The sequence below is a fragment of the Pseudorca crassidens genome, chromosome 3 (assembly GCF_039906515.1).
Source record: "Pseudorca crassidens isolate mPseCra1 chromosome 3, mPseCra1.hap1, whole genome shotgun sequence".
In the NCBI taxonomy this organism is placed as follows: Eukaryota; Metazoa; Chordata; class Mammalia; order Artiodactyla; family Delphinidae; genus Pseudorca; species Pseudorca crassidens.
In genome coordinates this window covers 32,055,192-32,082,887 of record NC_090298.1, presented here as the reverse complement: position 1 = coordinate 32,082,887, position 27,696 = coordinate 32,055,192, and the positions used below count along the sequence as shown (strand labels likewise).

At 37.0% G+C, this 27,696-nt stretch overlaps 1 protein-coding gene across 1 annotated transcript in view; it reads left to right on the top strand.

Annotated features, from left to right (window-relative positions):
• LIFR (LIF receptor subunit alpha) overlaps positions 1-27,696 on the top strand; it is an 87,948-nt gene that overhangs the window by 30,519 nt on the left and 29,733 nt on the right. The window contains exons 3-12 of the mRNA XM_067730555.1: positions 1,015-1,129; positions 3,566-3,702; positions 9,761-9,924; positions 14,775-14,949; positions 17,167-17,421; positions 20,744-20,873; positions 21,315-21,484; positions 23,446-23,591; positions 24,767-24,929; positions 27,069-27,139. Of these exons, the coding sequence (XP_067586656.1) occupies positions 1,015-1,129; positions 3,566-3,702; positions 9,761-9,924; positions 14,775-14,949; positions 17,167-17,421; positions 20,744-20,873; positions 21,315-21,484; positions 23,446-23,591; positions 24,767-24,929; positions 27,069-27,139 (1,526 nt within the window). The remainder of the gene's footprint in view (positions 1-1,014; positions 1,130-3,565; positions 3,703-9,760; positions 9,925-14,774; positions 14,950-17,166; positions 17,422-20,743; positions 20,874-21,314; positions 21,485-23,445; positions 23,592-24,766; positions 24,930-27,068; positions 27,140-27,696) is intronic.

The following is a 27,696-nucleotide window of genomic DNA, read 5'->3' as shown; positions in this document are numbered from 1 at the left end:
TTCTAATGTTTTTGTTTTCTGTCTTACATAAATAGCTTTATAATTCATTGCTGTAGTGAATATACCAATCACATGTAAAAATTAAAGAAAAAACCTTTTTAATAGACATTTATATAGAGAATTTGAGATAGAATACCTTTTTCACACTCTTAATTGCTTTTCCCCTCCCTCCCTCTTTTCCTTCCTTCCTTTTGTTCTCTCTCTTTCCCTCTCTCAAGTCCTCTCCTTTCTTTCTTTTCACTGTCTTTTTAGAATGACAGTTTTTCATTGTATAGTGCTTATGTATTCCATGATCTAATGTTATTTTATAGATGTGAGTAAATACTATTAGGACTGTAATCTTCTGAATTATTTGTTACTTTTCAGTTGTTTAGGCCTACACAAAATATATATTTTTCAGAGACTCATGTGAGTTTATTACTGTTTATGTGATGTGCTTCATAAAAATCTAAAGATTGGCTATGGGATTTCTGTGTAGGTGGCAGTCTGGTAACAAGCTGTGAAGCACTAGTAGTTAGGAGTGCTTAGAAGCTGTGTTTGTGGCATAGGAGGTACATAGTTTTTATTTAAAGTCTTAGAGTTTTGTTTTTTTTTTTTTAATTTTACTTTTTTGCACATGGGGTCACTGGAGGCTAAAATTCTTCCAGGCGCTCTCTTGGTCCCTTCATTGAATCCATATAGCCACTCCCTCTATTTATCTTAGTTGTCTGGAAGTGGAATTTTTGAGAGAGGCCTAACCCCTAAGTGGTCTAGTGGTTGACCCACTTTCATCAGTTTACTCACTAGCTTTTTTAAACCAAAGCTACAAAAAGAAATATAAAACCAGTCACCTCCTGTGACTGCAGGTTCATCTCTGCATAAAGAACATGGGCCTTCTGCAGACACATATGCTTGTACTTATGGCTGGGGACGGTTTCACTTGTTGACTTTTACAGTGCAGTTAAATTAATAAGCATTTTGTGTGCGTGTGCGTGTGTGTGCGCGTATGTGTGTGTTTTGTTTCTCCTTCTCCAGGGACTCCTCGTGATTTGAAGTGTATAACTAACAATTTACAAGTGTGGGACTGCTCTTGGAGAGCACCCTCTGGAGCAGGCCATGGTGCTGCTTATGAAGTTTGCTTTGAAAACGGGTAATGGAAATACTTTGGTTAATTTATAGTTATAATCTGAAGGTTCTTTGTCTTTAATTTTAGAATATAAAGATTTTATTCTGGAAATTTTTAAAAGAAATTTTAAATCTTAGCTCTCTATTTTCTAAAAATCTGAATCTTACTTCAGTCAGGATGGAAACAAACCCTTCTCCTGGACACAACTTTGATTCTTTTATCGTGTGAATGTTGAGTATGGGAAACACTTCTCATGGGCTGTGGGTTCTGATCGTCTGTGGGGAAGTTTTACTGGTCTATCCTAAACCAGTGCCTACCTGTATCAATGAAGTTCAAGTTTGACTCTGCCTAACAGAAAATGTCAGTAATAGACAGGCACTTAACTGTCATGTGAAAGGTCTGGAGTAGGCAGTTCAAGGCCAACGTGGGTGCACATGGCCATGAGAGGCCCAGGTTCCTCTTTTTCATGCTACTCAGCCATCTTGAGGGTGTGATCTCTTGGTTCAAGATGATGCTTCAGGAGTGACTGTCATGTCTGCCTTCCAGAAAGCAGGAAGGAAATGGTTTGCTTTAGGAAGACTTCTAAGAAGTCCTGTACAACACCTCTGCTTATATCTCATTGGCAGAACTTAGTGCAGTGGCTAAACTTATTTGCATAAGAGGCTAGGTGACGTGTTCTCATAGCTGATGGCAATGTACTCGGATAAACCTGGGGCAGTGTTACTAAGGAAAGGGGGGACGTGGACATTAGGAGGCAAGTGGTAGGTTCCGTCACACTGCCTTACCCTCTCAGGTAATCTTGGAGTGGCTGCAAGTCCCGGAGCTTGGAGTGGAAGCCTTCGGGCTGTCTGGAAGTCAGAGCACTCTCCTTGCTCCTCCCTAATCCCGGCAGGACTGTGAGTTGTTTAGCAACGCCAGAGAAGTTCAGTGCAGAGCTCCAAGCACCAGTGTGCTGAGAAGTGGTCCTAATGTAAATTGACATAAATGTGGATTTAAATACACTCAGATTTTTTTCCCAGTCGGTGTACATTTGTTGAACATTAGTCTAAGTGTGATGGTAATTTATCAGCCAGGACGAGCTTGGTTTTATTGCAGAAACAACCCTCGAATCTTATGTCCTTATTTTCTGCAGTGAAAATAAAGGATTACTCCTGCTTGTGTTTTGTGTCTATCTTGAGGTCAGCTGGCATCTCTGCCCCTTTTCCCTCCCTCAGGGCCACAGGCCAGGGGGCCCTCATCTCCCAGTGCACCAGGACGGGAGGGGAGCAGAGCCTGCCTGGCTTTTAGAGCCTTCCTGGCTTTTAGAAACTGTGACTTTCACTCACTTTCTCTACAACTAATATCACATGGCCGTGCCTTGTTTCAGAGGAACAGGGAAATGCAATCCTCCTGTGAATCCAGAAAGGGAGAATCCTAAAAATCTGGTAAATAGCACTACTGACCACTGCAGAATCCACAGAGAAGAAGTTATCCGGGCTCCAGGAGTTCACGAGAAGCAGAGCATAATGAGGCTGTGGATTAAGCGCTGATGCTAATTGTCTGTGATGGTGTGAGGGAGCATTGACTAAGGAGTGTGAGGTCCAGAGAGGCTGTCAGAAGCGTGGTGGTGGAGTAGGAATACTCAGTTTTCTCAGCAGAAACAGGACAGAAAGCCATTCCAACCGGAGAGAATATTGGGTACAATGGTATCAATGTATGAAAAAGGATGATTTAGAGAATTCGGGTGGTTTTCTGTTGCTGGCACGTAAAGAAACCCACACACGTGAGGTTAGCCGACCTTTCAAGTCCTCAGTCCTAAATTCACTTAGGAATGTGAAGAGGCCTGTGCGGGGCAGGGCGGTGATGCAGGAGACACCCAAAGTCCTTTTGCTTGAATTAAAATTTTACGGGAAATTAGAAATGTATGTGAATAACAAAGGGTGTAAACATGCCCTGTAAAGATACAGAGGGCCATGGAACCACAGAAGAAAAACTCACTTTTGTCTGAGAGGTAATGGGTGGGAACTAGAAGCACTTTGAAAGCGGAGCTGATGAGAACATGAGAACGTTTTGTACGAGTGAACCGTGAGGCAAAACAGAGGAGCAGACGAGCTGGTTGAAGTCTCAGTGATGGGGACCCTGTAGTGGTCGGTCCAGAAGGGGGCTGTGGGGGGCAGGGTGTGTGCAAAGGCAGGGTTGGGCGGGGTTTGAAGGCCATGCTAAAGCCCTAAGTTTCTTGATAGAATCGTCTCTCCTTACTCTCTTGACTTTCTGATACAGTCTGGTTATTTTTCCTACCACCACATTGATGGACTTACCATTTACCTCGCTTTTTTGCAGTCTTAAAATGCGATGTAACCTGTCATATCTTTATATACAAAAGAACAAAGTATTTTCCACTGAATTTTGTGTTAATCAAGTTTTTATGAAAATTGCGCTCCATTTTATCTGCTAATTAAAATTTGATTTCTTATATTGCAGGTCCCATTCTTGTTATCGATTGGAGAAAAATATTAAAATCCCAGCTCTTTTACCTGGCGATCATGAAATAACAATAAACCCTTTACATGATTTTGGAAGTTTTATAAGTAAATTCACACTAAATGAAAAAAATGTTTGTAAGTATTTGAAAAGAAAATTGATTTGAAAATAACTCAGAATGGTGCCTTTGTTAGTATTGTGCTGCTTTATAATTGACAGGAATTTACCATTCTTTTATATATTTTGTTAAACTAATATTCTCATTTACCCTGCGACCATACTTCCAATTGTGGAGCATAGCCAAGATCAAGATGGAAGCAAACTCTTCCTCTGGTCAGTCAAATAGACGTCACACAAGTTAAGGTCCTTCCCACGGTTGGTTTCTCTTCTCCTACCCCTCTACTTCGTTGATTCCTGCATGCCTTTCAGAATTCCTCAGCCATCCTTAGGAAATAGTCTTTGACCATCCCCTCCCAGAGGAGACCCCATTCCTTTCTTAACATTCCTTTAGGCAGTCTGTATTTCTTTTTTGTGGTATTTCTCACAATTGCATAAATAATTTATTATATAATTAGGTGCTTCCTGTGTATTTCCTCTACAAGAAAACAGGTTCCCTGAGGGCAGAGACTTTGTCTTCTACACCTAGTGTCTAGTCCAGTGCCTTGCACATAGCAGGCATTTTTTATAGATGTGTTGACCGAATGCCTAGGACATATGCTACAAGCTGGGTGGAAGCATGAAATAAATCCAGGCTCTTGGAGATGGAAATTTTGCCATGCAATGAGACCTTAAGAACTCCAGTGGTCTTGACTCTCTTAATGGTGGGGTAGGCAGGTTTGTTGCCTTCTGACAACTATTATGGGATGGCATCATAATGATATTACAGTGAGTCTTATAAGGATGACTTATTTTGAAGCAAGGGAAAGAAAATATAAGCAACTTGGTGATCTCTCCAATTTTACAGGCAAGGTGCATGTTTGGAGTGGTCTGTGTCTGACATAGCACAGATTTTGAAAGGATAATAGCAAAGCATGCTGTCCAGGAACTTAGAACCGGTCTCATTTTCTGACTGAAGTATTGTCTGGGTAAAGTGCTACATAGGGCTGTTTTCAAGATAGAGAAGAGCCATGTTTGTTATTTTCTTTCTGTAGTTGTATGTGAGATACATGTGAGATGGTTTTGTGCAGATCAGCCATGATCCCAATACCCAGGAAGAAATATTGTTAATACTTACATGTGTTCTCTATGTGTGTGTGTGTGTGTGTGTGTGTGTGTGTGTGTATAAACAGTAAAGTTTATATTACTTTATTATAGGCTTATCAGAAGATATAGATTTTCAAGTTATTATGTAAATAAATCTACTTATAGCTGCCTAGTATTCCATTGAATGGAGGTACCATAATTACTTTGTCATTGATTTTTTTTAGCAAATTGTATTTTATTTTATTTTTAGCAAATTATATATTTTATTAAAATTTTTTTTACTTATACTATTTTATTATAATCAATTACCACATCATTTTAAATAGAAGCCTTGTTAAAATTGAACTAGATTGATGTCTTTTTTTTTTCAGTTATACATATACATGTATCTATTCTTTTAAAAATTCTTTTCCCATTTAGGTTGTTACATAATATTGAGCAGAGTTCCCTGTGCTATACAGTAGGTCATCCTACTGTTGGTTATCCATTTAAAATACAGCAGTGTGTACCTGTCAATTTCAAACCGGGGCGGGGCGGGGGGCGGGAAGTGTGGGGGGAGGGATAGCTAGGGAGTTTGGAATTGTCATTGATTATTAACATTGAGATTTTTATTTCTAGTCTTTCAACATTATTACCAATGCTTTAATGAACATTTTTTGCACATATATGTTGCTGAATTTGTGTGATGATTTTCTTAGGCTAAATTTCCTAGAATTGGGAATGCTACATTAAAGACATCCGCTTTTTATGACTCTTGATGTCCGCTACCAGTTGCTCCCCCCACATTTTGAATCTTTTTGCATTCCCACAGACATCATATTAGAACATGCCTGCTTGTCTGCATCCTTGCCAGGACTGGGTATTGTCTGTCTGTCTTAGATTTGCGATTTCAATCTGATGGCCCCCAAATTATAGCGCTGTTGTTTTTATATTTCTGTGATTACTTTTTAAAATTATCATTTTTATTCTTTTCTGAACTATTTATATCCTTTGTAAATTTTCTCTCATGTTGAAATTCATCTTTTTCCTCGTTAGTTCACAAGAGCTTTCTGTATAGTATGGTTATTACTTCTGTCCTATTTGCTACAAATACTTTTGCAAGTTTAAAATTTAAACTTTGTGGTGTTTTTTTCATACCACCGATTTTCATTTTTATATAATAGAATCTCTTGATATTTTTCTTCATGAGTTTTTGGTTTTGTTATCATGCTTAAATCTTTCATCCATCTGGAATTATTTTGTACTAAGGTATGAGGGAATCTAACTTAATTTTATTCCAGATTTTCAAAAATTTCCCCAGGACTCTGTCAGAGAGCCAGTTTGTGCTGTCTGCTTTTTCAGTAGGGATTGCGAAGGTTCTGTCTGGGAAGCTACTTGAAGATAAGTGTCAGAATTCGAAAGGCAAATCAGGACAGACTCTAGGTGACTTACTGGATTAATAGTTCACTGTTTTTGCATAGCATGTAATTTGTTGACAGCATTTTTAATAATAATGGGCCTCATTGTGATTTGAATATTAGATTAACAGTATCCCAACACTAAGATATTACTACTGCTACTCAAATAAGAAAAATACTGATAAGAAAATGAAAAGCAAATTAGATGAATATAAGAGAGGGAGGTGGGTCCATCAGCAAACCTTTGAACACCTGTCATATGCAAGAGATGCTGTGAAATGATAGTGGAGCTGTGCATTAGAAGATTTGGGTTCTTTGGCAGTTTGCTACTAAATAAAAGTATGAGAAATTAAGTTTTCTTCAAATCTTAAGATGCTTTCAAAAGTATACGTATAAAGCAAAGAAGATGTTTAACACATATACATATATCTAATAAGCTTCTTTTTTTAAATTTTATTTATTTTTGGCTGTGTTGGGTCTTTGTTGCTGCACGTGGGCTTTCTCTAGTTGTGGCAAGCGGGGGCTACTCTTTGTTGTGGTGCATGGGCTTCTCTTGTTGTGGAGCACGGGCTCTAGGTGCGCAGGCTTCAGTAGTTGCAGCATGCGGGCTCAGTAGTTGTGGCATGCAGGCTTCTAGAGCACGCAGACTTCAGTAGTTGTGACACACGGTCTCAGTAGTTGTGGCTCACGGGCTCTAGAGTGCAGGCTCAGTAGTTGTGGTGCATGGGCTTAGTTGCTCCGCAGCATGTGGGATCTTCCCGGACCAGGGATTGGACCTATGTCCCCTGCATTGGCAGGCGGATTCTTAACCACCGTGCCACTGGGAAAGTCCCCTCTAATAAGCTTCTAATTGACAAGGGAAAGCACAAAAATAAGTCTTTGTAAGATTTTTAATCTCTAAGTTTCTTAAAATAACCTAAAAATTTGCATCTGTATGAGGCAGAATAAATAACGTGGATCCTATAAAAGAGCTGGGAAAGCTCCCATCTTCTGATGTTCTAAAGCAGAAGGGGCATGGAGGTTATGGGTAAAGATAAACCAGCTTTATTTAAAAAATAAACAAGACTGATGAAATTTTTTCTAGCTGCAAAGTTTGTAGTTTCTAGAAAGCAAGCTAACATTGTCCTCAAGTGTATTTTAGCTGGAGAAAAATGCAGATGACAGTTCGTGGGAGCTTAGGGGAACTTCCCTGGCATACAGTGAAGAAGTATACTATGAAGTCGTGAAAAAACTGTGTTTAATCTTTTCATTTGTAATTATGGCTGTTACTGTCTTTAGCTGGAAATATCAGGTATGACTTGGGTTTTGAAGAATAGCCCACTGCTATTTAGATAAAATGTTAATTATGTGTACTTTTCAGGGAGGGAAGCATTTTAATAGATGAGTGTTGCCTTAATAAAGTACTCTCATGTTTAATAATTTTAAGTTACTACGTTGTGACATCTTGGAACATTTGAAGGATCCGTGTTCTTGGCAGCCTCTGCTCTGTGTGGTTGCCCTGCCACCTTGAACTTGTCCCTCCTGGCACTGAATCAGCTTGTTACTCCTCATTTGCTCCTTCTTTTTTAAAAGCAGTTTCCCACTTAAACTTCTCGTGTAAAGCATCCTCCACTGTCCTTATGTAGCTGAGTAACTGTTGACTGCTGCATATTTTAGGCTTTAATCCACATGTTCTGTTTCCTGTGTGACCCTAAACATTTTACGTAAACCCAGTGTAGAGCACTGTGATCAGTACATTTTAAGTAAGTTTAGTAAAAACTTATTTTTAAGTTCCAAGACTAAGTTATATTACACACAATTTATATTATATTGGTCTGCTTTGCCATTTTTGTTCTTCAGAACATTCAGCCACCCTCTCTCTGTCAGCTCCCGCAGTTGTGCTGGAAGTGACTTTACTTAATGGTCCTTGAACTTCGTGGGGCAGCACTAGGATAGATACGGGCCCTGAGAGCCTGTGACTCTGGATTTCTTTCAACTTACCTTCACCTTACTGTCATTTGAGGAGAGCACAGGCAAGAAAGAGCCCTTCATACCAGAAAGCCTGAATTTCATAGAACAGAACAGGCTCATACCTTGTGTGTTTTCCACTGATCCCCACATTTTTCATTAATATACTCATTCCCTATAGGTAGGAAGACTTGAAGATTTTGAAGAATACCTTACTCTTTCGGCTACCTTTTTGTTTTGTTTTTTTTAAGTTTACCAGTTTCTCCCTGTGAGAGGCTCTATCCTTGAGCATGGTTTTTCTCTTTACCTTTTGTACTACAGCTTCAGAGCCTACTGCCCTGCCAGCCTTCTTTCTCAGGAATTGACGGTACCCTCACCAGCATCAAAAGACCACCAGTGGTCTTTTCTCAGCCTTCCTCTCTGAACTCTGTTTTCCTGGGCCTGGACGACAACCCATTTCTTTTGATTTCAGTGATGCCAGATTTTCTCTGGTTTCCTTCTGCTTCTATGTCATTCCCTCTCGGGATTCTTGCTGGGGTCTCTGGCTCCTTGAAGGTGTGACTGTCACTAGCTCTCAAACAAGCTTTGGCTGTTTTGTGTCGGTGTGTTATGTTCATTTCTGAGCTGCACTCAGCGAGTTCCTCTTGAGTCTGTGTGCACTCTCTGATTGGTCCCCATTCTCACTTACTGTCTGCACGTCCCCCCTCCATTGATGGTCTTTTTTTCCCCAACACTTAGTCATCCATGGCCACACTCCCACATCTCTTCACAATTGTCCCTGGTTCCTTTTGCCTTTCTTCCTGCTTTCTGGGCTAGTGACTTGAAGAAATCTTAGATGTTTTCATGTCTTGGTTATTACTAATCCTTCACTTCTTTGACCCAGTCATTTCTTTGAAATGCCCATTAGATTTTGTCCTTTCTTTTCCATATATGGCATCCTGAGCCACATCCTTATTACTATAGCCAGGCTTTCTCCAGCTGTCTTCTGCTTTATCACCTTATCTCTTTCTCAATCACCTGCAGACCTGTTGCACACCACTGCAAACTAGCCTTTCTGAAGGACTTCCCAGATCCTGCCAAGTACTTCTTAGAACCTTGTTGGCTTCCTCAACTCAATGCTTTGGTCACTACCACGGTCTTGCTGCTGTTTACTGCTGCCTATGCCAGTAGTAGCTCATTGCATCCTCAAGTGGGTAACTTTCCCTAGCATGCAGGCTGTGACTGGAGATGAGTGGGGAAGGGTGCAGAGAAAACAGATGGAAAGGTTTACCAAGGCCAGCTCTCCATAATCTATACAAAGGGAGCTTTTTCACTTCTCTCCAATGTTGTCTGCTTGGAGATTTCAGACCCAGTGACACTGGAGTGTTGTGGGAACTCAGTTGCTGTTTGTATTAGAAGATGTATTATGGATTTGAAACAGCGGGCTGGTAAATAATTTTCTCAGATTTGGCTGATGAACAGCTAGGAGCTGCTTATACAAATAAATACATATATTTATTCTCTTTTTTCAGTAGGAGGTGCAAGAATTTAATCCTTAATTGTTTTTTGATCAAGAAGTAGAGTTTAACATTAGTTGATTAATGGGATTATAATATGAAAAGTAGTTACTTATTTGACTAAGTTTTATCTTTTGTTTCCTTTTTTTAAGCCTTCATTCCAGATGTTCCAGAGATCGTGGATTTGTCTGCTGATTTCTCAACTTCTACATTACACCTAAAGTGGAATGACAAGGGTTCTGTTTTTCCACATCACTCAAATGTCATCTGGGAAATCAAAGTTCTACGTAAAAAGAATATGGAAATCGTAAAATCAGTAAGTTTGAACAAAAATAGCTTTTTTCCTGTGACATTAAAGAACTGAATACTTTTTTATAATTTTAAAGTGGCAACAGTGAACCTTTATATTATTAAAGAAGTAAATCAGATATCCTTTGGGGGTTCAGTAAAAACTGTATGCTATGCCTGAAAAACTCACTAAATTAATGAAATAATGTGTAACCATTATAGGAAGTTTAGGAAATTAAGGGAGAATTAATCCATGATTCTGCCACTTGAACATAGTAAACAATATCTTTGTGTATTCCTGTCAAACCTTTTTTATATGCATGTTTTTACATAAATGAAATTAAAAATATACATATAATTTAATTTACGTATTACTATAAATTATCTAACACCACAGACATAAAAATAAATGTTTTGCAACATATTTAGCCATAGTAATTGTTGAGAAATCTGTAAGTATAAATCTATAAGTTTGTATAAATCTGTAAGTTTGAATAAATCTATGTTTGAATTTATCTGAATCCAAAATAACATTCTTATATTTAATAGTACATGGTTTTTTTTCCTCTAATTTTAAAATCTTGTTTATGAATAGTTTCCTAATGATCCATCTTTAGTTTATTATTAATCTAAGGAATAGTGAGATATAGCAGTGAAAAGTATTGACAGCTAGTACATGGGAATTCCCTCTTTCATCCTTTTACTCTTTTCCTCTTTAATGCACTTGAAATATGCCTAGTTATAGACTTAAGAATTAGAAGACCATGATTTTACAGTTTATTTGCCTAAGTACATAGATAAAATAGTAAAGATAATAAATAGTATTATTCTGTATTTCATAGTCACTGTATTATTTTTCCTTTTTGACAACCTATGTATTACATCCTGAAAGAGTAGCAGCCATAATTGTAGTTACCTTGTTTCCAATGCTTCTGGCATTCCCCTTTCCGGCACTATTGTGAAAGCTCTCTATATGTTAATAGTTTGCATCTTCACAATAGGCCCCTGGGGGAGGCTCTGTTAGCATCACCCCCATTTTACAGATGAAGATACAGAGTCACAGGAATACATTAAGTGGAGGAGCCAGGAATCAAACCCAGACAGTTGATTCCAGAGTCTGTGCTCTTCCTTAACCAGTACCATCTGTATTGTATTACATAATCAGTATACTTATTTTCATCTAAGATGCCCTCCCTTTCCTTTTCACCTATACAAATTGAATACACATTTCAAGACCCAGGTCAAATCCTATCCCTTATTTTAAAGCCCATTCTAATTACCTCAGTGTAAAAATGCTCTCTCTTTTCTTGAGTTTTAATGGCAATTCTTGTGTGTCAGTCTGATTTGCAGCTAACTTTGATATAGCTTTACCATTATTGTCTTAAAACTATTACTTATTTAAAATTGTATTGTGTAGCATTTTTTATGGCCTAACATTTTATATTCTGCGTTACTACTTACTGGCTTAGGATGACTTCTCAAAACGTCCTTTTTCTTATTTGTAAAATGGTGCTAATATTTGCTGTAGTAAATGATATGATATTTATAAAGCTACTAAACAGCTATTAGTTGTTATTACTTCCTTTGGGAGCTAGATGGTTTGTTTGTTTTTTTAACTGACTTAGGGATGCTGGAGTAAGAGGGATACTCTTTGACATGTAAGTGAAATCAAACATAAATGAATAGAAATATTCTTCTAAGATCATGTAACTCATTGCCACGAGATGTGTAACAAGACAGCAATGGCAAGATAGTAATTCCCTACTTTTTGGAATATGATCTTTGGAGAAAAATGTTTCTATGGGGAAAAATAGCAAGAGGCAAGAAAAATAGAGCTAGAACAAATTAATTTTAAAAAGTTACTCCTGTCCATAGTAAAATATGACATTTTTATTTATAATTATATTATTAGTATTAGTATTTAAGGTAGAATTGCTTATAATCAGTCATTTTATGACAGGTTATAATGCTATTATTTTGTAATAGCTTAAAGATCATTAAAGATCATGAAACACTATAAATGTGAGTTTCATTTATAAGTTTAATTTATAGTGTTTCATTTATAACTTGACATTTTCTGCCCGCAGCCTCACAAACAGCTGTGGAAGCTTTGCACTGCGCAAGCCAGGATGTGAATGATGCCTGGGAGTTATGCAGCCCTCTCTCCTCCTCTCATTTTTCTCTCTTGTAAACAAGGAATTCTTTTAGCTGATTCTTTTATTATTTGTCTCCATTTTTCCAGATAGCCTGCTTATGTTGCTGTTATTATTTGTTTAGTTTTTTGAGCAATGTTTTATTAATTTCCCACAATGGAAAATGAGAATTTAGTCCTGTCTCACTTCCCAGCCCAGGGACATGCACTCGCATGTATGTGCACTCACATGCGTGTGCACACACACGCACGCTCTCTCTCTCCACTTCTTATTTTTTTCCAATATCATTATGTTATAATTTTTGGTAGACCAGTATTCATTATTTGGATTACAGTAATGTAAACACTATTTATAACTGAACCAAATAGTGTTTACTATTCTTTTCCTTTTTCTTGTACATCTTCTCGTATTGTCTTGTACTTACAGTTTTTATTTGTCTGCTTCATTAATTCAATCCTAAATTCTTTCTAGGTTGTGTAAATCTGTCGAAATGTTCAAACAAACATCAGTTTTGTCTTTCTGAATACATCTCTCTGAGGGCCTTCTGACTTACTTCCTGACCCTTTTCATGTAAGAGCTCATGTGGATGCTGCCAAATATTTGTATAGCACAAAGTGTGGCAAATAGCTGAGTATTCTGAGGTTTCTCAGGAGCTCCAGCAGCCTCCACTCCCAGTAGCCAACCCTTGGTTTGAAGAGATTAATACCTGGGTATACCTATAACCCATTCAAGACAAACCTCTATGTTCTTCAACACATTTGTTAGGAAGCTATGGTTCATCCTCATTCAGAGGATTCCTTTTATAGTTGTCTTATGATGGATCCTCTTTTTCCTGAATTCCTTGTTTCCTCATTTTGGTGGAAGCATAAATTCTAGTAGTTATTTGCTATTTTTTGTAGATACTCTCTGCTAACTGCAGTGGTAGCTTACAGATATATTTTATTTAAAAAAAATTAAATTAGTTGCCAGGAAAATTTAAAAGACTGTCAATTCCAAATATTGATAAGATGCAGAAGGATTGAAACTTTCATACCCTTCTGGTGGGAATGTAAAATGCTACTTGATGAATTCATTGAGATACTACATTTCTGAAGATGTCTATTCTGCATTCACTCATGATTGCTAGTTTAGCTGGGTAAAAAGATCCTAGGTTGGAAAATTTTCTCAAGATTTTGAAGGCATTGTTCCATTTGCTTCTCATTGTAGATCTATCTTCATCTGTTGTGCTGTACACTCATTAGGCCCCTTTCAGTCTGAAAACACATGCCTGTCAGCTTGGGAAATTCTTATTTTATGTCTTTGATTTCCTCATCTCTTTTTTCTCCTTTTTTTCTTAGAACTTCTGTTCTTTAGAAATTGTACCTTTCTGACCTTTCCTCTAATTATCTTATCATTCTTACATTCCATCAGTATTTTGCTCTATTTTCTGAGCAATTTTTCCTAAAGTTTATCTTGCACTTTTGAATTTCTATTAATATACTTTTTAGTATACAAGAGATCCCTTTTCTTAGTCCTTTTTTTAAAAAAATTTATCATGTTCTTGTTTCATGGATGCAATATCTCTTCTTATCTTTGAGGTTATCAGTGATTTAAAATTTTTTTTCTTTTCTGTGCATTCTGTTTTTTCACATTGCTTTTTCGTTGTTGTTTTGATCTTTGACTTTCACATTAGAACTTTTTCTCCCCTTTCTGGTCATCTGGTTGCTGGTCATATTTAAGTGAGTGGTTCTTGAAAAATAAAACAAGTCTAATTGGAACTTTTGTTTGCCTGGGTGGGACTTGTTGGCTAGGGCACCACTGTATGTGATTAGGATGGGCTGTCAAGCTGGAAAAATCTTAATATTATTTTAGGTTTTTATCTTGACCTGTTCATATGCTCCTTAGAAAAGTTTGCTTAGACTCTTACCTGGTGAGTATGTACCTGGCCATCAGTATCCTGGGGGCTGAGTAGGGAAGAAGGCAGGAGTGCCCCAGCCTTTAGAATGCGTAGTTAGTTACCATTGCCCATCTGCTTTCCAGTGTCCAGAATCTTACCAGTATTGTTTCTTCAATTTTTTGCCCTTGTGCATCTGTGCCTTAAAAAAAAAAAAAAATCTTGTACTTTTGTTCTAGAGGAATTTCATGAAGTAAAGAGAAGGAAGTACATTTATTTAATCTGTTGTCTTTAACCAGAAGTCCCAAGGTCTCTTTTAGTATATCCTCATATATTTGGTTGAAATCTTGCCCATTTTCCACAATTGAAATTAAGCTTTCTATATTATTATAAGTTGCATATTTAAAAATAAAATTTGAAATATATGACACTTATATAAAAAAATAATCCAGTCTAAAATAATAGTTTATTTTGTTGAAATGCTCTCCTCTCTTTGACTTTAACCCTTGGAGATAAAAAAAGCATTAACTGTTTTTTGTCCATGGAAAATGGGACCATTTTAGGCAATGGTGTATTTTCTCATGAACTGTATTGAACGTTTTGGACTATTAACATCTTGTGTAATAATGAAGTAGGCCCTAAAGTTGAAGAAGTAAACATAAATGAATCATAATTATTGTTACTACAACTCTCCTTTTATGCCTTATAGAAAACAGATAGTTTTACAAAAGAGCAAAGCTTTGATTTACTTAGCTGGTAATTGTATACAGTCTGTTGTGTTTTTTTTAACCCTAAGAGAGAGCAGGACATAGTACTTGGAAATAGAATTTTGTGTTTGTGTTCATTTTGTAGGTGACCCACAATACAACCCTGAATGGCAGAGATACAATTCATCACTGGAGCTGGACCTCAGACATGCCCTTGGAGTGCGCCACTCACTATGTGGGAATTAGATGCTACATTGATGATCCTCAGTTCTCTGGTCGCAAAGAGTGGAGCGACTGGAGCCCACTGAAGAACATCTCTTGTAAGTGCATATTTAAAGGATTTTCATTTCAGATGAATTAGATTAGTCTTGCTTAAGGGTAGGGTTTAGCTCACGGTTTTAGTTCTCTGAACCCCATTTGGATGCATGAGGGTCACCGGGGGATCTTCGAAGTCTTCTGACCCAGAACATTTTGATTCAAAAACTCTGAGATAGGCTTCAGAAATCTGTATTTTTAAAGAACATACTGAGTGATTAGATAAACATCCAGGTTTAAAAATCACTTCGAATAGACATTGGGAGAACATTTAAAAATTTTATGTAGGCGGTAATGAGATCAAGTCCATATTTTTAAAATAGAGCTCCCAATTTCTTGCCCATAGAGCAGACTGCTGTGAGCTGCAGTTACTGCAGAGAACATGGGAATCCGCAAGTATAGGACTTGCCTGGCAGTCCAGTGGTTAAGACTCCGAGCTTGCAATGAAGGGGGCGCAAGTTTGACCCCTGGTCGGGGAGCTAAGATCCCGCATGCCAAAAAAATAAAATAAAATTAACAGTGTGAATCTGCAGGTATATCAAAAATCATCTGTACATTGAATAAAACTCAGGCAGGTATAATGTTGGCAGTGTGAGAGAGGGCCTAGAAAATTGTTGACAATAAAATAAAGTGCTTTAAAAGGCTGGTAATCATTGTAGATTATTTACTCTAGTGACAATATGGAGAAATGGATCAGAGGGAGGAAGGACTGGAAGCAGGCAGATTAATAAGGAGAATCTTGTAGTTCAGCAAAAGACAGTGAAGGTATAAAATAGGACACCTGGGTTTAGAAATGAAAAGAGGGAAGAAGTATGAAAACACTGAAGAGACCGAATTAGAATTAGCGACTATGCTTTTGGTAGGGGAGAAATAGAGCCGAAGATGACTATTAGTTTGGGCAGCTGGGTAGCTGGTGATGCTGTCCAATGAGACAGAAACTATATGAACAAACTAGGTGGGAAAGATAAATTTCAATTTTAATGTGTTGAGCTTGAGGTAGCTGTGAAGTGCCTGGGAGCAATTTCTCATTGTCAGTTGGGAATACAAATTCGGCATCCAGGTGATTAGTTCGAACTGGAGATATACAGTTGACCCTTGAACAACTGGGTAACCCCCAGGGGCTCCGACCCTCCCTGTAGTGGAAAATCCACACATAATTTATAGTTAGCCCTCCATACCCGTGGAACCTCCGTATGTGTGGTTCCACATCCGAGGATTCAACCAACCGCAAATCCTGTAGTACTGTAGTATTTACTATTGAAAAAAATCCACACGTAAGTGAACCCATGCAGTTCAAACCCGTGTTGTTCAAGGGTCAACTGTGTACTTGAGAATCGTTAACATACGTGATGGGAAAATTTTTAAATCTTGGAGGTTAACATAACTCAAGGAAAGGGGCATGAAGACCAAGGACACATCTCTTAGAAGCTTGTATGAGGAGGGGAGGATGGAAGAAAATGAGGCCAGCAAAACAAACAGCAGCCAGAGGGTTAAGAGTAGCAAAAGTAAGTAGTCTACACGCCAAGAGAGAAGGGAGCTTTGAGAAGGAAGACTTTAGGCAACATACCAGATGCTGTGGAAGTTGAAGGAAAGATTACTAAGACGTGGCCACTGGATTGAGCAGTTAGGCCGTGGAGCCATTTAGTAAAGTGGCCAGAGTAGAAGCCAGATTGCAGTAGATTAAAGAGTGAGTAGGTAGAAAGGAGACTAAAGGTAATATTTTTAAATTGGCTATTTAGGAAAATAAAAACAAAAGGGTGACTTTAACCTACAGAGTTGGGATTTTTTTTAGAAAGTGCTTTTTAGGATGTGGAGTATTTAACCATGCATGTAAGCTGATGGAAATTAGGACATCTGATCTAAATACATAGAATAATTTCAAAGGAATGGAATTATTTAATGTGTACCTTTTTCTTGGTATGGATTTTTCACATGTGGATAAACCCACTTAATTTGAACGTTTAGACTTCTTAGATATTAACCTGTGACCTTACACGGCAACCTGCAGTCCCCTCTACTCCCCCCGCCATCACCCCGTCATAAGTAAATAAAACCACACACATTTTTATTTCTTGTGTATGTCTTGCTCCTTTGAAACCTGGGGGGCGTACCTTATCTTTGGGCCACCATAATTACAAAGTACCTAACTGTGTTTTATGTACACTGGGCTAATTTATGTAAAAAACTTCTAAAGTATTTATAATTCCTTTTGCTCTTTCTAGGGTCTCCTGATTCTCAGACTAAGGTTTTTCCTCAAGACAGAGTGCTACTTGTAGGCTCAGATATAACAGTATGTTGTGTGACTCAAGAAAAAGTGTTATCAGCACAGATTGGCAGCACATATTGTCCCCTTATCCATCTCGATGGGGAAAATGTTGCAATCAAGATCCGTAATATTTCTGCTTCCGAAAGTAGTGGAACAAATGTGGTTTTCTCCGTAGAAGATAACATGTTTGGAACAGTTATTTTTGCAGGATGTAAGTATATAATTTTTTTTTTAAGAAAAGAGTTCCTATTAATCTGTTTTGGTCCTCTTTGAAAGCCTTAATGCTTTTTCGGGGGGATGATTTTATTTCTTTCTTATTTTTTTATTCTTTGATGCAAATGACATATGAGGGTACCAGCATTTTTGCTTGTTTTAAGGTGAGTTCTAAGCTTGTTTTCTACATACCTGTATCTATATAATTTGTAGCTTTTGTAATAAAGATTTGAAACATTCATCTACTAATTTTTAGTTTAAATTCTTAGTTAACAGCTTTGTTGAGTCAAGGGCAGGTAGTATATAATATTTCTTACTCCTACATCATTTAGGAATTTTTTCATATAAATTAATTTCCCACCTAATTAAAGCATACCTTTTTTTAAAGTACCTGAATTAAAGAAATTGTAATGATTTTACACAAAATCTTTCAAAAGCATAACCTACACTTCTCTGATGAGAGGAGGGTGGCTGCAGGACATGGGGGGAGGAAGAGTCCCCCTCTCCCTGTGTTCTGTGTCTGATGTACTCTCCGTAATGCAGGGGCATCTTTTAACATGGTCACTTCTACATTCCATGACGTTTCCAAAAGTTGCTGTGGGTGGACTGCCCTACCTATATGGCTTGTGTTGTGCATCCACAGATACTTTTTTTTTTTTTTTTTTTTTTGCGGTACGCGGGCCTCTCACCGTTGTGAGCGGCCGTGGCTCACGGGCCCAGCCGCTCCGCGGCATGTGGGACCTTCCCGGACCAGGGCACGAACCCATGTCCCCTGCATTGGCAGGCGGACTCTCAACCACTGCACCACCAGGGAAGCCCCACAGATACTTTTGTATTTAGAGTTTTTCTGTCCCCTCCCCTGTGGTAACTGTAATGTTATAATGCACTGATGGCTTTGCCTCCAGCAGTGCTTCCCTTCCTGCTCACATTCAGAACTTAAAGTTTCTAGTGGTCCAAGGGTCTCATGAATAAAATGTGTGAAATGTAGTGAATGGATTTTGTCATTTTCTTCTGCTCACTCAGTGATTTTTCTTATGCTTTTTTTTTCCTTACGATTGTCAGTTATGCTGTGGATCAGCCGCTTTCAGTCACTTTTCTACTTCCATAGAAATTTATGATAAATTACATTCAGTTGCTGATAGATTCCCAAGGGAAGGGGATTAGGTGCCCTTCTCAGCTTGATGGCTATAACCTTACTCTCTTTTTGCCTTCCAGTAAGGCATTTTGGAATTCAAGTGAGAGTGAGGATATATTCAAATTTAAATTTTAGAAATTTAAAAAATTAAATTTTCTTTCCTAAATGGAATTTTAGGAAGTGATGTGCAACATTCCTCACAAATGATCATGGAGTCTAAGTAAAGAACCAGTGTAGCGAAACTGCTTGATAAGTGATACCAAAAAGTGAGATACTCACTTAAAAGAATGAAATAAAAAATTAAAACTTAGAAGATGAGAATATTCACTGTTTTTATTGTTTCTAACAATGTTCTAATCTTTTATCATAGTGCTATTTAGTTCATAATTTAGCTTTCATTTATAACATTTGGAGGTTGAAATATTGATCAATATTTGTCATTTCAGGAGCAACAGTAACATTTCACTTCAGAGGGAGCTCTTTAGAAACTTGCAGCAAGGGCAGACTGTGGTGTGAGTTAGGGATCAAGATTTACTTTCCTTTCCCTTATGGGTAGCCTGTTATCCCATTCTTTACTGAAAAGGCTGAAAATGTTAGAATCAGCTTGTCAGTTTTCCCCTACATACACACATACACATTCAAATGTGCCAGGATTTTGATTGATATTACATTAAATCTATCAATTTAGGAGGATTTTTATTCTTACAATTTGAGTCTTCCAAACCATGAACATGGTATAGCCTTCCATTTATTTAGATTTTCTTTGATTTATTTTAGTGATATGAGGTCTTTTATATCTTTTGGTAAATTTATTCCTAGGTGTTTGATGTTTTCTGGTGCTATTAAAAATTGATGTTTTTAAATTGCGTTTTCTATAGACTGCTATATAGAAAGACAATTGATTTATACTGAGCTTTTACCTAGCTTCAATTGATTCTTTTGTAAGTGGATTTCTTTGAAAAGAAAATCAGTATATTTCAAGTACTGCCCTCTCGTATTTTTTTCTCCTTCAATTTTTCCTTCTACTTCTGTCTAGTTTGCTCCTGTTATTTGGATTTTAAGTATTTCAACTTAATATATCTGCCAGATCCTAAAATAATCAGCATTTTAAATATCCTCAAAATTTGGGGTATGTGAATTTAATAAAACGACCAAAAGTTTGTCCTTAAGTTTAAAACAGTTTTCAAAATAAATATGTCAGTGTTAGTTTTATTATCCAGTTGGTAAACTTTCTTATAAATACTCATTACTTCTCTTAATGTTACCTAAGATACTTGAAGGATGTAATGCTTATCTCTGGGGAAAGTGTGAAATTTTCTAAGTCTTATTTGATAAACTAAGGACTATTTTAAAAATTCAGGTTTTTAAAAATAAAGTTATCTTTTAGACTTTTTCAATGAGTAGATAGTCGTTTAACAAAACTTACCTCCATGGAAGATAGTTTGGATAAATATGACAGTAGGAAATATCAGTTTCTGTATATGCTTGGTTAAGTAAGATTACAGAAATATCACTTTCTATAATCAGTGTCAGACTGTAGAATTTTTATTTATCACTCTGTCTCACAAAACAAAAACAAAACAACTTTTTTTCTTATTCTAGTCTTGCCCCTACAAAAACAGAACAGTCTCATTAAAGAAGAAAAACAACAAAAGATCAGTAGTCACTTGGAATATAGGGATATGTAGAATTTTACCAAGAGTGACTTTGTAAATAATAGTCCTTATAACTTATTTAAGAACTCTGAAACTTGTACCATGGCTTATACTGACTTATGATTTGGTACTTCTTTTCAAATCACAGTATAAAGAGGATAGGTAATAATACTATTAACCTCTAGATTTTTCTGATTTAACTAGTTGGACAAAGGTTCCTTTGAGAGATTTGATGGACTCTGAAATGGGATTTAAGGGGAAAACATGATAGTTGATCTCTTCAGGTTGCTATTGGGGAGTTTCCAAATGAGCTAATGGTCACTCTTAAGTATATGTTAATCCCTCACTCCTAATGTAATATGAACTCTGAAACAACATGCTGTACAAAGAATGGTAATTCCTGCACCATTCAAAATGTAAGCAAATGATTTTTTAAGGAAATTGTCCAAAATGTAATTAACATTTATGAAACATAACGTTTTCAGAGAAAATATACATAATCAAAGTAACTACTTTTTTTTTTAAATTAGATCCACCTGATATTCCTCAAAAACTGAACTGTGAGACATATGACTTAAAAGAGATTATATGCACTTGGAATCCAGGAAGACCGACGTTCTTGGTGGGCCCACGCAATACAAGTTACACTTTATTTGAAAGGTAAAGGTCTCTGGGAAAGGTTGTCAGAACAGTGAGGAGTACCTTGGAAGGATATTAAATGACATAAGAAGATGCTCTGTTTCATTTATGGGAACAAATATAAAACAAAATATGCTGTAGAAAATTGGGTATACTATAAATACTGCATTTTAAACACATGCAGACTCGATATCTTGTCTTTTTAAAAAAGTCTCTAGAAGGAAGAATCCTCAAATATGAACAGAGACTGTCTCTGGGTAGTGGGCTTAATGGCTGATTTTTTTCTTCTGTTTTCTGCCTTGTATATATTTTCTTCCCTGAGTTTGTAGTATATCTATAATTAGAAATACAGACTTTTTAAAAAAAACATTTATTAGAAATTTACCCGTTCATCTTTTCCTGCAATAAATCTCTTGCCATTTTGAAATTATTTTAATATTCTTTAATGTTCTCTTAATTCAGTTTTTCAGGAAAATATGTTAGATTTAAAAGAGTTGAGTTGCCCACAAATGAAAGCTATCAGTTATTCTTTCAAATGCTTCCAAATCAAGAAATATACAATTTTACGTTGAATGCTCGAAATCCTCTGGGTCAATCAGAATCAACACTTTTAGTTAACATAACTGAAAAAGGTAAGCTGCTGCATAAACCAGTGTCTTAAAAATAACTTTAGAAGTGGTAAAATGTCTTGCGATTAATGAAAAGTGCTTCTAGGGATTTCTTTTTACTGATTATTTCCTTTATATTTACTTAATACTAATTTTGTAAATTTCATTTAAAAATCGTTATAATTTCAAGTTTCACTGTTTTATTAAATTCAAATAAAAATTTGAATTAATTGTTTCATAGAAATTGTAAGTGGCTTTATCTGATAGTTTTTGATTTCTGAAAATAGTTTTTTGCCCAATTTTTTTTTTCTTTTTTTTTTTTTTTGTGGTACGCGGGCCTCTCACTGTTGTGGCCTCTCCCGCGGCGGAGCGCAGGCTCAGCGGCCATGGCTCACGGGCCTAGCTGCACGGCGCCATGTGGGATCTTCCCGGACCGGGGCACGAACCTGTGTCCCTTGCGTTGGCAGGTGGACTCTAAACCACTACACCACCAGGGAAGCCCTGCCCAATTTTTAAAACCTTTTTATTTTGAGATAGTTGTAGACTGACAGGTGGCTGTAAAAATAATTACAGTCCTTCATCTGACTTACTCAGTGGTAGCATGTTATGTAACTGTAGTACCATGTCCAAATTAGGCAGTTGACCCTTGTTCAACACTGAACCAGACTACTGACCTTGCTCAGTTTTCACCAGTTTTTATATGCATTTAATTGTGTGTGTGTGTGTGTGTGTGTGTGTGTGTGTGTGTGTAGTTCTGTGCAGTCGGATCCACGTACAGATTCATGCAACCCACCAATACAGTTCAGATACAGAATTCTTCTGTCGCCCACAGGAACCGCCTCCCACTGTCACTATAGCAATACCAACCACACCCCCATCAACACACACGGGCGCGTGCTAGAATCTCTGTTCCTGGAAAACAACTAGTCTCTTCCTCATCGCTATTGTTTTGTTATTTTGGGAATGGTGTGTAAATGGAGTTGTACACTATTTAACCTTTAGAGGTTGGCATTTTTTACTAAGGATGATGTCCTTGAGATCCATCCAAGTATGTATCAGTAAATAGTTTGTTCCTTTTTACTGCCGATGATTTCTGGATTTTTACCAACCCTATTAATGTACAGCTCAAAATAGAAATAAAAGAGGCCTGTCTTTTTGGCACTCATTCCTGTGGTCATTCCATGTGTATCAACTCTGTGCCAGGCTCTGCAACACACAGAGCAGTGGCGTAGAGGCCTTCTCTTAGAGACAGTCAGGGGCATAAGGTTGCCTTACTTGTGAATATGTCACTTTTATCGATTATTCCTTCTCATCTTTTTTTGTTATGTCTTGATTTTTTCCATAAGGTCACAAAAGCTACATCTTATACTTGCATGGCAGTTTTATATTTTTTTTTCTGCCCTCTGCCATTTCAGCCATATCTTCCACGTGATTCTTTCCCATCACTCAATTTGGTATATGCACTATCACCAGTGTAATGTGCAGTTTGCTTCACTGTACCTTTGTTCTTGCCAAGACCCCAGCCTGAAATGATTTTCTGCAACTGTTTTGCCAGTTTCATTCTGATTCGTCCTTCAAAGCTCATCTTAAGTCCTATCTTCACTGTACATGTGCACTTACATCTAAATTCCTGTAGCAGTGAATATCTGTCCCATGCATTTAGGACTTAATGTATATACTCTTGTTGATTTTCCTTCTTTCTGTTTGTCCGTCCCCAAGTAAATGAGGGGTTCCTTAAAGGTAGAGACTGACTTACAACCTTTTAGTATTTCTGATGCCAACTGAGAAACCTTGAGTGTGAATGGTTCTTAAACAATGCTGGCCTGGTGTCAGCAGTAAAGGTGAGATTTGTATTCCACACAACAATGGGTGGAACATTGTTGGTCAGCACTGATGACATCTCTTCTGTTTTTTGTTTTCTTTGACTCTCACTTGTCATATTAGAAAAGAGCTTTCAAAGTAATCTTTGAAAATTGTATTTACAGTTCATCCCCATATTCCTACTTCAATCAAAGTGAAGGATATCAGTTCAACAGCTGTTACACTTTCCTGGCATTTACCGGGCAGCTTTGCAAAGATTAAACTGTTATGTCAAATTGAAATTAATAAAACTAACTCAGTACATGAAATGGTGAGTAAGAGTCTTCTATAAACTTCCTTTGAGATTATTTTGGATAAAATGCTTAGTTTTCAAAAAGAATTAAGTAAATTGGTATGCACAAGCGCTCAGATTACTTATTATAGAGATTTACCAAGTGTGAAGACATTATATATCAATATCATAACAGCATTATATTTAGCACTTAAAAACAGTTATAATACCGGATATTATAGAACGTAAGTTTGACTTTTACTACTCAGAATATTTCCAGGTCTAGTATAGTACCTGGCATGTAACTGGTGCTCAATAAATTTGTGAATGAATTAGTAGTTTTTGCTGTAACCATTGGTGTTAGTTAATGGACTAATCGGCACCAAAGAGAAGGTGTGATTTTTAAAATTGCTAAGTGCAGCAATAGGAACAAGTTATAATTGGGCGTTACAAGTCAAAACACGGCTTTTTAGTACATTTTACATACTTAGGTTGACTTTTATGCCGCACCATCTTGTAATTTGGGGTAGGTCCAAAATAAATTATGTACTTAAATAGTCACTTGGAAACTTAATGATAATTTCTAGAAAATCAGTCAAACTGCAAAACGTAACCCAGAAAGCGTCTTTGCAATAAGTAATTGGGAACTCAGAGACTTTCCTGAGACATGCAAATCCTCAAATTTGTTTAGAATTGCTTCATCTTAATTTATTTAGTTTAAATATTGAATAGTCTACATGTTTAGCACCACACTAGAGGTTCTAAGTGCCATATAAAAAAAGATGCATAAGATGATGCCTGCCTCCAGTCAGTTTCCAAATATCATCTGAATAATGTATTTAATCCTCAAGGTCATCTTAGACTACTAAGTTATATTAAGGTATATTGCATTACCATTAACCATTGACTGAATAGCATCTTCTCTGCATAATTAATTGACCATTATTACTTAGATCCAACATTTGGACTAAAAAGATACCTCAATTTTATTTTTTGCTGTTGCAGAACATAATTTCACTGATTTGGCATTTACATAAGAATTAAAATATAGTGGATGAACTGTCTTTGGTTTTATAGAGGTAAACTCTTACGACATTCAGTCAATTTATGTTACAAATTTGGGAGGCTTTCTTCTAAAAAAAGTATATGAGTGTATGTATGTATTCATATACATGTGATATTATATATATAATATATATATTTGTTTCTAATAGCGGAATGTCACAATGAAAGGAATAGAAAATTCAAGTTATCTTGCTGCTGTGGATAAGTTAAATCCATATACTATATATACTTTTCGGATTCGTTGTTGTACTGACCCCTTCTGGAAATGGAGCAAGTGGAGCAATGAAAAACAATATTTAACCACAGAAGCCAGTAAGTTAACTGAATGACATACGGCTAATTATTACTATGGATGCTGAAATTTTGTTTTTAAAAGAAAATGTCACCAAAGTGACTAAAAGCAGGAGAATGTTTAGATAAATTGTGTAACTATATAATGCCTGCTAGTAAAATATCATACAGACATTTTAAATGATGGTTTTTCGAGTTTTGTGATAATATGGAAAAATGCTTGGCATGTGTTATGTGAAAGGACTAGGCTACCCTATCCACAATATGATTGCAACTGTATTAAAATGATACATAGGAAACCAAACTTGAAACCATAGTAAGATTATGGAGTGATTTTTCTCACACTCTTTCCTCCTATTCCTGGAGTTTTCATAACCTATTTAGAGTATCTCTTTATTGAAAACAAGTTTTAATAAAGCTAATTTGGTGGAATTTGTATTTGTGACCTAGACCTGAGAAATAGATGGGACTACAGGTTCTTGAACTTTAGTTTCTGTGGTACGCCCAGGTCAATATATCTATAAAATCAGGTAACTGGTTATCTAAGTATGATAATTTCTAAAGACAGAATGAGATACTATTCTTGATTAAGCAGATGTCAGCTTTAAAACAAAGCAAAAAATTTAGAAATAGGTGTAATTTTCAGAAATCATTAAACAAAAGATAGCAAAAGCTTTATTTGAACTATATAATATAGGGAATATAAACTTCTTCCAAAAAATTTAACAAACAGTAAGACAAAAAAGGACAGGTATTAACCCAGATTTTGTCTCTCTACATGAAGACTAGAAAGATGAGAGAGGATCCTTACAGTACATGTAAGAATTGTTTGGATCATGCTTGAGTCCAGGGAGAGAGTGTATTAGTTATCTATTGCTATGACACATTACCTCAGAACTCAGTGGCTTAGAACAGCAAACGTTTGTTATCTCACAGTGTCTGTGGATCAGAAATTTAGACAGCTTAGCTGAGGCTACAGTCAGGATGTGGGTAGGGGCTGCAGGCTTGATTGGGGCTAGAGGATTGCCTTTCAGGATGGTTCAGTCACATGCCTGTTGGCAGGAGGCCTCGGTTCCTCACCACGTGGGCCTCTCCGTAGGGCTGCTGGAGTGTCCTCAACATGGCAGCCAGCAAGGCCCAGACTTATTGATCAAAGAGAGAACAAGGCAGCCTCTACAATGTCTTTTCTGTCCTAGCCTCAGAAGGGACATACATCACATCTGCTGTACCCTACTTGTCACACAGGCCAACGCTGATACAGTGTGGGAGGGACCACACGAGGGCATGAATGTCAGGAAGCGAGACCAATATCATTGGTCATTTTGGAGACTGGCTACTTTTGCTTTCAGTTGATGAGCTGTTGTTGCCAAGAGGAAACATTTTATTTATGCCTCATTAAGATGAAGGCATTAATTCATTTAACAAATACTTGTTGAGTATCCACCATGTGTCAGGAATTGTTCTAGTTACTAGGAATATAGCAGGGAATAAAACAGCAATCTCTGTCCATGGAGTTTATAGGATAAAGGATTAGAAATGAGTTTTAAAAATATGTATACAATAGCATATTGGGTGGCAGTGAGTGCCACAGAAAAAAATAAAACCTAGAGAGAGGGCTAGGGAATGAAGGCCAGGCGGTTGAGGAGGGAGGTTGCAATTTTAAACAGAGTAGCTGGAAGAGACTTCACTAATAGGTAACACTTGATCTGAGATATAAAGGAGGTGGTGAAGGAAACTACGTGGTTAATTCAGAGAAGAAAAGTTCTAGGCAGAGGAAGAGAGGGCATAGGAAGTGCAGAAAGCCTGGGGCAGGTGTCCTTGGCATGTTTGAGGAGCAGCCAGGAAACCAGTGTGTAGCCAGAGCCAGCTTGAGTAAGGGGGGAGAGATGGATGTGAGATGGAGAGGCAGCCTTGGACCCATTTCTGAGGGACTTGAGGGTGATTTTAACCCATTGTAAGGGGCCTTGTGTTTTGTAGACATTTGGAGCTCAGCTTTTCCATTGCTCCATTTTCTAAGTGGAAGCCACTGACTTCTTCACATTTTTATTGAGAATTTCAAAAACCTAGACAAAAATTTCAAATACCACCATCCCACTTATTGATCTTATCAACTTACATAGTATGCATCTTCAAATACCAACTTTTAAATCTCTTTTCTAGTTCCTTCAAAGGGACCAGATACTTGGAGAGAGTGGAGTTCTGACGGAAAAAATTTAATAATATATTGGAAGGTAAATATCTAATTCTTCCTTGAATATTTAAATAACTTTATTATGCTGAACTACTTAACTTACATATGGTACCTGGGTTATCAGGCAGCCAGGATTTCCCAGACTGGCTTAGCGTACAGTATTGCTGAGAATGTAACCTGGCTTCTAAAAGCCCCAGATTCCACATCACTGCAGATGCACCACAGTCACTGTAGTGAGGATGTCTGTGTCAAGAGCTGAGCATTCTTTAGTTTGATTTTATGAGGCCTGTAAAGATTTCATGAATTCCATCTCTCTCACTTTAGTCAGAAATGCAGCCAGAAACCGCAAGTTAGGATCTCAAGTGTTTATGTTACATTTTCAATTCAATGACTAGGAAACCAACTTTATATATATATCATGTGTAATTTGTTGTCCCCTAAGTAAATTGCATTATCATATGACAATTATAAAGTTTTACATAGTTTTCTAAAATTCTAGATAAAATATGAATTGCATTATATTTTACTAGCTTTTCCTTACCAGAGCAGATGTTTTTGTTGCTATATTTTTTTATCTGATTTATGAACATCAAAACC